Genomic DNA, 13,160 nt, shown 5'->3' with positions numbered 1-13,160 from the left:
GGCGGCGGGCGCTGCCGGGCGGGGCGGGACGGCTCGGCTCCGCTCAGTACTTGCTGCGTTAGGGGTGCTTTGTGCGTGCCCGTGCCCTGCGTGGGCAAAACTAAACCTCAGCTACCTCCCTAGGTGGTGGGAGACTTTGTCGTGCCGCCAAAAGCACCCCTCTTTCTATTTCCTTGATGGGCAGAAGACTTTCAGTCGTATTTCCACAGGAGCAAAAACATCACCGATCCCAATTCTACATCCATCCCGCGGGAAATGAGAGGTTGCCCCAGTATTAATATTTTGTGCTGAGTTTGATGTAGTGAAGTAGCTTATTAGCTTTCAAACTACGTGCTTGTAGCAGCGGTAGAGGGTTATTCTACCTGAAAATTTCTTATTGAGGCAGTAAATAAGAGTGATATAAAATATTCTACAGATGCTGCATCAGCTGAAAAGTGGATAAGTGCACTGCAAGCCCACACCAAAGCTCCAGAACATCCTTATCAATTCTGGTTCCAAGAATGAGGCGTTAAAAATAAAGCACGTGTAAAATACCTCTTGAGGTTCCAGGCTTAAGAACTGCAAAGCTGAGCAGCTGCAGCGTGATCTGCTGGGAGCTGAGTGAAAGGGAGCCGGCTGGGAAAGCTTAATCCAAGGAAAGCTTCTCCTGTAGTTCCGCACAGGAAAACATGAAATAAAATCCTCTCTTAGGCAACACTCAGAGCAAACCTGTGGCACCAGTTTTCACTTTGTGTAATCACTGTGCGTGTCTGAGAGATCCTTTGAAGCAGGCAAGTTTTATGGTAATGAGATGCAAGGCGGTCACCTTCCTTAGGAAGAAAGCATTTTCCCTGCCTTGCCTGCTTAACGATGCAGGAAACCCGCAACTGGAGCCATTCTTAGCACCATGAGAAACAGAGTATTAGATTTATCAGCCTAGGCATGCTGTGTACTTATTATTCACTACTACATTATTATTACATATTACTACTACATTTTACTACTATTACATATTACTACTATGTTATTCACTACTACAGATAAATGGTGCATTTGTCATAATACAAGGCACAAATCATGTATAAGTATTAAAAACCTTCTAGGAAGTCTGTGGTTTGGTTTACATCTTGTGCTTTATCTGGTGCCCAAGTCAGGTTCTGTATGCTACACCTACTTAGGCACACAAAAAAAACCAAGTATTTGTGATTTAATTGGCTACGCAATTAATTCTCATCGAAACCAGAAGGTGGCAAGGAAAAAAAAAAAAACAAAACACAAACCAGCATGTCCCTGGTAGACAGTTAATTGGAAGGTTGCATGACATGCACAAATTAAGAAATAGGAAAGGAAAAAAGAATTATAAGGCATTAAAGCTAGAGGACGTACAGCAGTGTGTAGGAAGGCATCAGCTCAGAATCGAAGCTTAGAATTGCACAAACCACTGTGCACTGGTGGAAGAAGGTACAGAACCAACCAAGAAATTTAGGAAATGAGAAGTACGGAGTAGCACAAGGAACTTGATGCTTCCATGGAACTGTCATTCACAACTAGAAATTCAGCAGTTTCTATAGAGCCCAGCCACACTTTTCTGTTGAAACCAAATACCTGTAAGACAGTTTTCTAATTACTTGCAGGTACCTGAACATATTCTTGTAGTCTATGATAAGGAATAACCAGATTGAATTGGATCTTTTATTTTCTAAACTCGTGGCCAGAAGCGTTGCCAGCAATCGTCTCTTTATTTCTAGCTTTCCACCTTCTGCCTGCAAATTCAGTGTTCACAGCTCTGGCAGACCTCCTGGCAGGTGCAACATATCTTTTCTAGCAATTACAAGAACTCACAATATGGCCTTTGCTCACTATGAAAAAGGTAGCAAAGCCTCTCCTCCACAAAAGGAAATCAGAGCACAGACAGACACTGCTTTTCAAAAGCTTCTGAGCTTCACCTCTTTGACCTTTTCTACTACTGATAAATAGCTAGCCATGCTCTGTGCTTACTGGCCCTGGCTCTGCTCTGGCTCTCTTTCAACTCTTAAAAGAAAGACTTTGCTTGTTCTCGCCTCTCTTTGAAAATTGGGGGGTAGCTACTTTTGACACAAAGCTCCCCAGATACACCAACTTTTCTCTCTCTCAAAACTACTAACTAAGTGCCAGACAGCTTTCCTTCTGAACAACGTAACTGTACATTCTGATTCCCAAGTCTTAAACTATTAAGCAGGTAGCCCACCATTGACAATAGCTACTTCATATACCTTTAGTTTTTTTTGGAGCCATACCCTTAATACAAGCCAAATATTCACGCGTGATACAGACAAGACTTTTATGCTTGGGTTACTGACATGTTAAGGAATTTTAACAAAATCCTGGAGATACCTGTAAAATTACAATCAAAGATCAGTTCTGCTGATTACAGTTTGGTTTTTTTTCCCCCCAAGTGTTTTAATGTAGTCTTACTAGAAAACACTTTAATGTTCCTAACACTTGCTTTCTTTGAAAGAATGCCCAGTTAATAGAAACCGGTAAGTATAATTTTCAGCCATCCCTGCTACATGTTAAACAGTAATCTCAAAGTTTTATACTAGAACTAGGAATAAAATGTTAACAATTTACCATAATCATATCTTCATTATAAAAAGCAAAGTGATTGATTGATTAGTTTAGATGGTCAACTGATACTGTTACATTTTTGTTAACAGCGTGGTCTGAAACACAATAAGGGATGCAATAAGGTATGAAAAACAAGGAATGCCAATGGGGGAAAAGAATTCTACAGAAGATCATTTATGTTCAAAAAGCAGCTATTCAAGGAGTACATGTCAAAATTTAGAGAAGAATTCTCGCTGTAACTGTATTGTACAGTTGTATTTAATTTCTCTGCATTCTTGGTGTTCTGTCAGCATTAAGACACAGAATCTTACAAAGCAGCTGGAATCATAGGAAAGTCTCCAACATCTTGCACATATGAGACAGTTAGAAACATAAATATCCCAACAGTTGCAAAAACCAGCTCTGCAGAGGGGACAGATTTCATTTCTCAAACTAAATAGGGAAGAAAACGCACTCATTCCAAAACAGATATTTATGCCAGGAATTAGTGAACATGCTTATTCTTGCAGAACAGGTATCAAATGAATAGTATGAGTAAATTCAATGAACTTCAATGCATTAGAGAAGAATGTCGTCTGGCAAAATCTGTGTATGAAAAGCTTGGAAGAATTCTTCAGAGAAGTCTCAATTTTTATTTGCTTTTCTGAAAACATGAATTAAAGAGTCCTTACATCGTATCATCAATTTGCCCAGCCCATGGAATTTTTCTTCTTTTGGTATCATAAATATTTCTAGGCTATCTCCTTATTTTCTAAATTGCTGGGAAAAAAAACAAAAACAAAAACTTTTATTACTGACCTTGGCTAACCTTCTCATTCTGGCTACTATTTGTTTTACTCTTGAAAACTTAAATAGTGGGTTTAAACAATTATGAGGTACTTAAACTCTGTGCTTTTCCTCAAGACCAGCCACCTGTAAAATTAGAACAATTGAAATTACCATTATATGCCAAGACTTTATTGGTGTGTTCTCGTGCTTCTTAGAGTCATCACTATCTTGCATTAGCTCACAACTTTATACTATTTCTGCAGTTCATATTGACAGTTAGTAAAGGCTCCATGGAGAGCTCAAATTATTGCCATAACAATCCTCAACATTGTTACCAGGTAGTCTTTATGACATAGATTACATAGAAAGAGAGAGTAAGTGATCTGAGGTAGTTCCTAAAGAGATGTTTTTATTGAGAAACCTCTTGGTAATCAGAACAGACACAGGAAAACACATTTTATACAAGATACCAGGAATACACATTATACTATGACCTTACGAAAAGCACTGCTGTTTTATTAAAGATTATTTAAAGTCTATGCCCTAAAGAAACTAGCAAGTTTGACTGAAGTTATCCTTCTCCTCTTGTTAAATGAGGAGCCTGCTATCAAGACAGTCAGTCCCTTTTCTTACAAGACAATTGCATTTCCATTTGTTTTAAGGTTGACTTGTCCAGACTTTCACCAGCACCTGGAATTTGTAATTTATCAATCTGAACAACAGGTCTGTTTCAAACACTGCTTTATGAATTCTGAACACTCTGGTCCCTACCTCACACTGCATTGGATGGTTCCACAGATGTTCTACTCAGTAACTGGTATGATGTATTCTATTTATTTCCTCTTGCTTGTTCGAGGCATTTACCTATTTATTGACAGTTCAATCCATTAACAATATTTTATTGTTGACAACTTTGCTGTTCTCATCTACCCTTTATCAGTCTCTGAACTCAGGTTTCTTTCATCAACCTTGGGAGATCAGTGGATCAAATAACTTGTCTTCCATTAAGTAATTATCTTACTGTTTCAATAGCATGTAGTTGTAGCATAATATTAATAGTAATAGTTATTGAAATTTCAGAATAGTTTTGAGAATGCTTATTTACAGCTCTTAGGCAGTCCTTTAAAAATAACATAATAAAAACATCAGCAAAACAGCTTTTGTAAAAACAATTATAAAAGACTTTACTTGTGTTCTCAGTCTGATCATATAATCAAAGACACAGAAGAAAATGGACGAGCTGGCTCTCACTTGCAGTATCTGTCTGCTTTCACTTTTGCTCGCCTGTGTGGAAAGGGGAACGAAACAAAACATTAAACACTGGACATTGCATCTGAATGTTTTATTTGACTCTAAATCTTAAGCAGGCATTGAAAGCAGCTTTCTGTTCCGTTTCTCACAGCAAACACAAAAACCCACCAGATCACTCTGAGGGATAGAATTCAAACTGAGAGCTGAAACTGACACTCAATCTATGATGGCTGTAGTGAATTTTTTCACACCGCTTACAATTACGAGTTCTCAGAAGCACTCTTCTGCATTTTCCACTTAATGAATTAATGTATGAAAATTTATACCATACAAAACAATTTAAAAGTTCAAGACAGTTTCAGTATTCCTGGCTCCGTGGGGAAATAAGAGATTTATTCTCACTAAATAACCTGAAAACTGCTTAATAAATGCTATTTCTTCTTAAAATGCAGCTCTCCCCTTTCCAAAAGGTACTGAAAAATTTAAAAGCTTATTTCTTATTATTCAAAAGAGTCATTGCTCACCTCCTCTGTACTCAATAAACTGAGCAAATCTGGAGATGCCCAAATGATTCAGTTCTGATGAGTTTCCCAACCCAGAAATTTCAGGTAAATATGTGAAAATTTGGAGAGTAACAACAACAACAAAAATGCATTTATGACTTGCTGCAATATCTTGACCTGGGATGAAGTGCTCATATCTGTACCTCCTCTCTGCCTTCCCCTCCATGAAACCTATCCGTTTTTTGTATCCAATTTTACTGTAACCCCATCTCCCAATAACTTTTAAATTAGTGCGTTATTTCTTCTACATTAAAGTACCTGTCAAGCAGTGCTTCATGAAAAGTGCCTTCTTTCCTGGCTTTTCGGAGGGCTTTTGTATCTTCTTTGCTTACTTTCAGCTTTTTGTCTTGGAAACTTTGGAATTTCTTTCTGAAAAAAAGAGGAAAAAACGTTAAGAACTGTAACTTACTTCAAGTTCTGTATTTCAATAAAAACAACTGTGATGAGTATCTTGCAGTAGACAACTGGCCTAATAAAAATCTAACAAACCATCACACTACCAGAAGTGCACTAAAATTTATCTATGTGAAAATTACTCAGTTTCTTGAGGCAGAGTGGGAATGATACCATGCATGATTAATGTGATATGGTTAAAAGTTCTGAAGAACTTCAACTCCTTCACCTAGAAGCAAAACAAGACAGGAATGAAGGTGATGAAGGTGCATTGGGTGTAGGTGGCAAGGTGTTGGTAGTGAGAAGGCTGCAGGTGTGACCCCTGTGAGAAGAGGCCAGGAACTGCCCCATGCTAAACAGACCCACCACGTGGTAAACCCGAGTCTATTTAGCAGAGCTGGTGATGCCTCTGTGCAATCATCTAAGAAAGGACAAAGTTGCCACACAAGCAGAGGAAAGGAAGAAAAACAGTAAATATGGTATGAACACCATGGACAAAGTAGAAAAAGGAGGTGATTCAGGAGCCTAAGCGGATATTCTCCTACAGCCAGTGAAGAGGATCACATTAGAGGGGAACGCACAGAATGAAGGCATGGAAAAGAAAAACTACCCTGTACTGGCCAGTCCCCAGCTGAGGGGTAGGTGTGGAAGAGAACAAAGTGAAGTTGAGCTTGGGAGCAAGGGGAAAGATAGGTTTTTTAATTTTTGCTTGTCTCTCTTACTACCCATATCTTATACCCATATATGTGTAGTAAGAGGCAATACATTAATTTCCCCCAAAGTTTGTCTGTTTTCTCTGTGACATTAACTAGTAAGCAATCTCCTTCTGTTTATCTTGACCTATGAACCTTCTCATCCTATATTATGTCCTTTTGCTGCTGAGTAGGAGGAAGTAACCGACTGGTTGGGAGTTTGACCCTTTCATCAAAGAAGCTCCCAAAGAAAAGAGGAAGAAGTTACTTAAACCTGTTAATAGCTCCCAACTACATACACATAGTTGATTTCACACTGTTTAACATTTCCTTTGTCTTCCTGTGGAACATCATCTTTCTTCTTAGTTTCTCTTTCAGCACAAGTTCGAATCTGTTCATGGAGAAGAAAATACATAACAGAAAATGTCTTCTTTAGATTGCAATTTTTTATTAAAAATAAGACAATATAACCTTCATAACCAAGTGAGAGTCAGAGAAACTTTAAGTTCTCAGCTTCCAGACTGGTTAACTAGAAAAAAACAGCAATAAAAGCAAGAGCTTCCTATAGTACAGGGAAGGATTAAGCATAGTACTTCAAAATACTGTAAGATGTAATTCCACCCTCAAAGCAGCACCATTACAACTGTTTATAGTTATCAGGGATAAAATGTATTTCTGAGAGACTGGGTCTGTAGTATTATTGCTCTGACTAATACACACTTCTCTCTATCTGCAGGCACATGCTTTTCAAGTCCAAATGACGTATTTCCACATCCTCTTACATGAAATCTCTGCACCAGCATCATTCTGGATAACCCTTCTCTGCTGCTGGTTCAGCCAGAATTCACCTTCTTGTACCAAGCAGTTCAGAATTATCTGGTGTATCATGAGAGGGTTTTACCCACCACTTCTTTAGTGGCATAAGTATTTCCAGCAGATAGGTAAGTACCTCAGTTTAGGCATTCCTGGAGCTCATTTGCCTCTTTTGTGGCCAAATCACTTGGTAGCTTACAGAAAACAATTGTATCTCTATGCCCTCAGTAATCTGTAGCATAGAAGTACTTGGGTAAGCTTGAATATCGACGCCAGGCCTGCATTAATTGTAGAATATGGTAATTACCTTTATCATTTCTTCTTCCCCTGCAGTTTTGCTTTTGGCTTCTATGTCTCCATCTTCATTACACCTAATGAAACGACTGTTTGCTGCCAGTAATGCCATTTTTTTCTGTAGAAATATCACATACTGTTAGTATAAAATTTGTATATAAACCTTAATGGTAACATGGATTCTTTACAATACAACAGAAAGCTCTGTATGTGTATTCTGTTCTTTTACATGTAGACATTTAACAGCTAGTTGGCAGTCTTCTCCATTCTTACTTCCTACATAGCTGCCAAAATGCAGGAACTTGAAGTACATAGAAAAAATTCCTGAAGAAATACAAAAACTACATCATACTTGGGAAAACAGAAGATAAGAACTTACAATATGAAAGAAATTGCAAAAAGGCAACTTGTAAATAACACTTCACTGCTTGTCAATACAGATCGCAAGTCAAAATGCAGTCAGATGCCAAGAACACTGAATGAATTATCCTAAGCAGCTTACATCTTGGAAGACAGGTTCCCATTGCTCTCTTGATCCTATAGCATCTGAACGCCCGACAACAAGTCCATCTGAATTTATACCCAGGTATTTCCCATAGCCAGACTTCAGAGCAATCCTCAAAGAAAAAATGGAGGGAAACAACGAAGAACATCTTGATTTAAAGCAATTCACAATTTTCAATAAATCAAAAATATGTTATTTGTATGCAATGTATTTTAAGAGAATATAAAAACAGGTATTCATATCAGAAACAAAGAAAACAAATATCAAGGCTTGTAACATTTTGTTACAGTAGTTACCTTGTATCAGACAACTTCACTGCTGTAAACTGTTCAGGAGGACTAGGGCCTTCATCATCTTAGGAATGAACGTTCCATTAGTTACAAGGTATGTGTTACACACAGTATTTAATCTGTTAACACTGCTGTTTCAAACAAGCTGAAAAACAATACAACTGCCACTGCTGAATACTATAGAAATCTGCAATACTGCTCTTCTTTAGAAATTCCTTTAGAATATCCACATTCTTAAAGAAAAACAATGGAGGTGCTTGCTTACATTCAAGTAAAACAGCACAAATATAATCCTTGTTCTAAGGAATTTACAGTCAAGAATGTTTTGTAATTCTCCAGGTGATGTTGAAAACCACAATTTCATTGTAATATTATTTTCTCAATAACAAAATTACAGTTTGTCTCCAGGAACAGAGCCCTAAACCTTAAAAAGCTACTGGCCTCTCCATTCCTCAAAACCAAAGTGAGATAATACTGTCACTGCTGGTTTGAACTCACTCAGACAAAACACACCGCGAGGGTCGTGGAGTATTTCTTGTCTGACTGATGGTTGAGACTCAAAGTAGAAGACAAGCTCACCCCCTCCATACCAGTGCCATACACCATACTACGTTTGCACAGTGGCAAAACCAATACATTCTGAAAAGGATGCAGCAATAATCCTTCAAACTCATTTGCCTCAAGTTTCATTCTCAAATTGATACCATAAAAGAATTTAATAAGTTACATTACTTTTTATCCAGTAACAAGCAATCATCTCCAACGTGATTCAATTTATTATACAGATAAAACAGCAAGAAGAAATAAGTGAAACTGATTGCTAGTCATTAGGTTTCAGTCATGCTACAGCCAAGATTACTGCATTATTTGTAATGAACTGCCTTTAGCTGTAGAACTGTTTGCCTTTGAACGATACTACATTTATGCTTTTCATTACTGAAACTGTTTTTTTTTCCAAATTTCCTGAAACAAACCTTTGTGTGGTGCTCCAAGCGTAAACAAGCCATTATCAAGGGCATGGATGTAAGCTCCTTTATCCATTTCTATAGCTATAGTTCCTGTAATTTCACCGAAATTACTGACAGCCCACCAGTTTCCTGAAACAAACAAAATAACCATCACAGTTAATGGAGTATTCACAACTTGTAACTGCATTAGTTCAGGAGTCATTATTTCTGTATCTACTCAGAGACTTAACATCCTATAGATAGCGACAGTATTTTAAGATTTTTGTACATTATTTTATAATACCCAGCCAATGTAATGGTGTTGCTGCTGGAACAGGCTATCCTGCTATTCTATCCACCTTCCTATCCCTAATCACTGACTCCTGTTCTCCATCCCTCTGTAGTGCTGTAACACCACAGAGCATTTAGATTCATCCAGCTGATCTAGCTGAAGATAACCTTGCAAGGAAGGTTTGTTTTTTTTTTTATTCTGGATCTGCCTCTTGCAGTTTTGCAGTCACAGCCAATTACTACATATCCAACACAACAGAAACCTTTAAGTTATCTTCTGTGAAATTACTTCATACGAATAGCAGTTCTTAGACTTATGATGTTTCCAACTGAACAACGTTTGTACATTTGAGCTTCACAGAGTTCTACCAGTGTAGCCCTACTCACATACATGAACTAGAATTAAAGTGTTTATATATTTAAACAGGTAACATTTCCTCCCATTATCTTAAAAATATTTTCTGCCTAATTAAGACAATTATTTTTAATTAATTAAAATATGATGTCTTTTTTCCTCATGGTAAATTCAGCAAATCTATCTTTCTTAAGCAGAAATAATCTTATAGAACACACGCAGCACATTTGCTTATCCTGTAGTGTCACAGCTTACTGATCACAGAATGACAGAATTACAGGTGTTGGAAGGGACCTCAAGAGATCACTGAGCCCAACCCCCTGCTAAAGCAAGTATGCTAAAATAGGTCACACAGGTAGGCATCCAGAGAAGTCTTAGAAGGAGAATCAACAATGTCTCTGGGCAACCTGTTCTAGTGCTACATCACCCTTATCACAAAGAAGCTCTTCTGCATTTTTGTATGGAACTTTCCTACATTCAAATTTTAAGCCATTGCTCCCTGAGCAATGTAAATTCATCAGCATATGTATTTTCCAAATCTCTTCCAGGATTTTCTTTTGAAATTGAAGTAAACTAAAGAATGCAAAACACCTGAGATGTTTGGTGAAGCACAGTAGCTTATCTTCTCATCTACGGTCTTTTAACAGAGAAATAGGCACCAATTCCCTTGCAGTGCTTTTGCACAAAATAGAAAATAACATCCTGTTAGGAGCGTGGTGCTACAGTACATATCTACATCTCTCATGACTGAATATATTTTAGCTGCTTTTGTGAAGTAACTTATGGTAAATTAAGGACAAACAGCACTGAAGGGCAGTCTGTTGTGTTATCTCTCAAAAACATACATAGTTTGATCCTCCTCTTTTAAGAAAAAAAAGTGAAGTTACAGCTGGATACAAAATAATGTTTGTGTCTTTGGCTTCAATTAACAGTAACAAATTTATAGAGTGAACACATAACAGCAGTGTGACAAACTAGAACAAATAAAGAAGCTAACAAAAACCTCCTTCCAGAAGGACTGAAGGTATGAGTGAACTAAAGAACTCAGGCAAGAAGTAACTACTACTGAGTAAGAACAGAAAGCACACGTTCTCCAAACTAGGAAAACATCAAATAACATAAGACATGTTATTCATGTAGCAATATATAGAAGAGCATTATAAGTCTACCTACAGCAAATACTTCTGGAAAATAAACAAACAAAAAAACCCAAACGAGATCGAAGTAAATAAAGAGCTCAAGACTATATGGGAACATACTTGAGCAGAAAAGAGGCTAGACTCTAACTTACAAACATGGTGACAAGTGACTACAAACCTGAACATAGGGTACACTTAGCTTTAGGAGTCCTATGACAATCTTTTCCGCTTCTGCTGTTCCCTAAAGCTGCCATAAAGTCACATAACTCCCAGAAAGCTGCTTACCAACGATATCAAGTTGTTCTTCTGCATCCTCATCCCTTTTCCTTTTCTTGTTCTTGTGCTTTTTCTTGCTGCAAAGGGTGACGTAAAAAAATAAGAGCACAACCGATGCACCCCCCCGGCAGCCAGCGCTGTACCCTGGCCTGGCTCCCAGGAGCAAAACCGCAGGCAGCCTCACCTCTTCTCCTTCGTCCCTTTGAGAACGAGCTTGGTGGACTTGACGCAGGAGTACTCCGCCATGTCTGCCTACGGCGGGCGCGGTGGGACACGGCCCTGCGCCACGGACGGAAGCCGCCGAGCGGCAAACTTCCTCGCCGCCCGCTCCTCCCGGGCTCGCGCTATGCCTGCACTTTCCCGCCTGGTGGCAGCACGCGCTCCGCGAGCGTGGCGGGGGAGTTTGCGCGATCCGACATTTTGGCTTTGCATGCGCTGCGTTGAGGGAAGAATTGTCTGAATCCGCACATAGAATATTTAATGTAGTTAATGTGTATAAGTAACAAAAAAGTTTTTTTTTGTTTTTTTTTGTTTTTTTTTTTTTAAAAAGAAAGAGGACAACAAAAACATGCAACAGGCAGGATGAGTTTTAAAATCATATTACCATTGCCTTTTGCTTCTAGCTCTGCTTGAGTTGCCCTACTTCTTTGCAGAGCTGCTAAACCCTCAGTGCTAGGGAACAAAGAGCCTACCGAATCCCTCTGGTGTGTGCTGGGGCTCACCGAGGTGCCTGGCAGGTGCTGCAGAGATGCATGCTGATGCCCATCATAAGCACAGATGCATAGCACACCGCTTGGGGCAGCCACCTTGCCAAGTGGCAGAGGGGATGGCGAAGGTGGCATGGCAGAACAAAGTACGAGGCTGCAGTGGAGCAGGAGCTTCGAGGGAAGCCCAAGAGGATAAGCCATGGAAACAAAGCTTGTAAGTACCAAACGTGCCATATTTGGAGCATAGTGAGCTTTAGGACAGTTGTTCCCATCCATTTAGTTACTCGGCATGCCACAGAATCCATCCCCTGGCTTTCCTGTAGGGCACGGCCAGCTTTGGTGTGATAAGCTTCCCATCCTCTCAACAAATACCTTCTTCATTTGGGAATATTCTTCCTAATACACATATAATTGGGGTCCAAACTAGAGCAATCACTTGTAATGTATGTTTTGTCATCTAGCCTGTTAATTAAAGGCGTTTAGCTTTCCAAAGTTTGCCTTTGATGATACTGGATGGTAAAATGTGAGATACCATCTCTGCCAAATCTTGCCTTGCAGACATACACAGGCACGTGTATTGTATTATTAACTTTTGATTTCTGATTTTATTACCTACTGAGGGTTGCAAAGGTTCTAGAAGTGAGATTCTTAAATACAGTTATGTCAAGACCTTTAAAATCGCTGAAATCACAGCCAGGTGGTAGAACTCCACAGGTGTAGCTTTTCCCAGTGAATGACCCTGGAGTTTGTTGATGACTGCAGCTGTTTTCTGCAGGTGCTTTGATTGGATCTAGGACGCTGTTATTTCTAACTAAAATGTTTTTAACTTGTATCTATGTGCCTAACATGAATAACCTCATTTGGGGGGGGCTGTGAAGTTGTATGGGAATGGTTACATCTGCTGTGAAAATATCTGGAGTGGGCTTTCAGGAGTTTTGGTTGTCTCCCATTTTTGGAAGCTTTGGAGAGAAGGAGAGTGGGAAAAGGTAAGGACTTAAGTGATACTCGAGTCAAGCTGTTCATGTCTGTAAATTCAGATTTTTATTTATTTATTTGTGTGTGTGTCCTAAGTAAGCTACCTTCCTGCCTTTGTCTTTATCTGTTGCATTTTGTTAGTGAAAGACACTCCTTGCCGTGGTCAATCTTTGGCAAGTGGGTAACTTGAAGCGAGGTGCTGCTATATAGCCAATATGTGACTTCATGGATTTATTTATTTATTTGCTAGTCCCTGGAATTTGCATTTTGCAAATAGTTCTTCAAATAAAAACTGAAAAAGCAGAGGCTAGTATT

General features: G+C 38.8%; 1 protein-coding gene across 1 annotated transcript; it reads right to left on the bottom strand.

Moving 5' to 3' along the window:
* Window positions 1-3,738: 3,738 nt before the first annotated feature.
* Window positions 3,739-11,482, bottom strand: FRG1 (FSHD region gene 1). The gene is made up of 9 exons (XM_048941186.1): window positions 11,348-11,482; window positions 11,173-11,240; window positions 9,130-9,252; window positions 8,162-8,219; window positions 7,863-7,977; window positions 7,374-7,478; window positions 6,553-6,644; window positions 5,427-5,537; window positions 3,739-4,638 (listed from the first exon to the last, which is right to left on the bottom strand). The coding sequence occupies exons 1-9, from the start codon at window positions 11,407-11,409 to the stop codon at window positions 4,602-4,604; spliced, it is 771 nt and encodes a 256-aa protein (XP_048797143.1). The 5' UTR covers window positions 11,410-11,482; the 3' UTR covers window positions 3,739-4,601.
* Window positions 11,483-13,160: the final 1,678 nt, after the last annotated feature.

Source organism: Lagopus muta, chromosome 4, assembly GCF_023343835.1.
Source record: "Lagopus muta isolate bLagMut1 chromosome 4, bLagMut1 primary, whole genome shotgun sequence".
Classification (NCBI taxonomy): Eukaryota; Metazoa; Chordata; class Aves; order Galliformes; family Phasianidae; genus Lagopus; species Lagopus muta.
This window is presented reverse-complemented; position numbering and strand designations above follow the sequence as displayed.

Coding starts and splice junctions, on each gene's coding strand:
- FRG1 (XM_048941186.1), bottom strand. CDS start 11,409: ATGGCGGAGTACTCCTGCGTCAAGTCCACCAAGCTCGTTCTCAAAGGG. Junction 11,241..11,347: donor AAAGGGACGAAGGAGAAGAG/GTGAGGCTGCCT, acceptor CACCCTTTGCAG/CAAGAAAAAGCACAAGAACA. Junction 8,220..9,129: donor GCTTGGAGCACCACACAAAG/GTTTGTTTCAGG, acceptor TTCATTCCTAAG/ATGATGAAGGCCCTAGTCCT.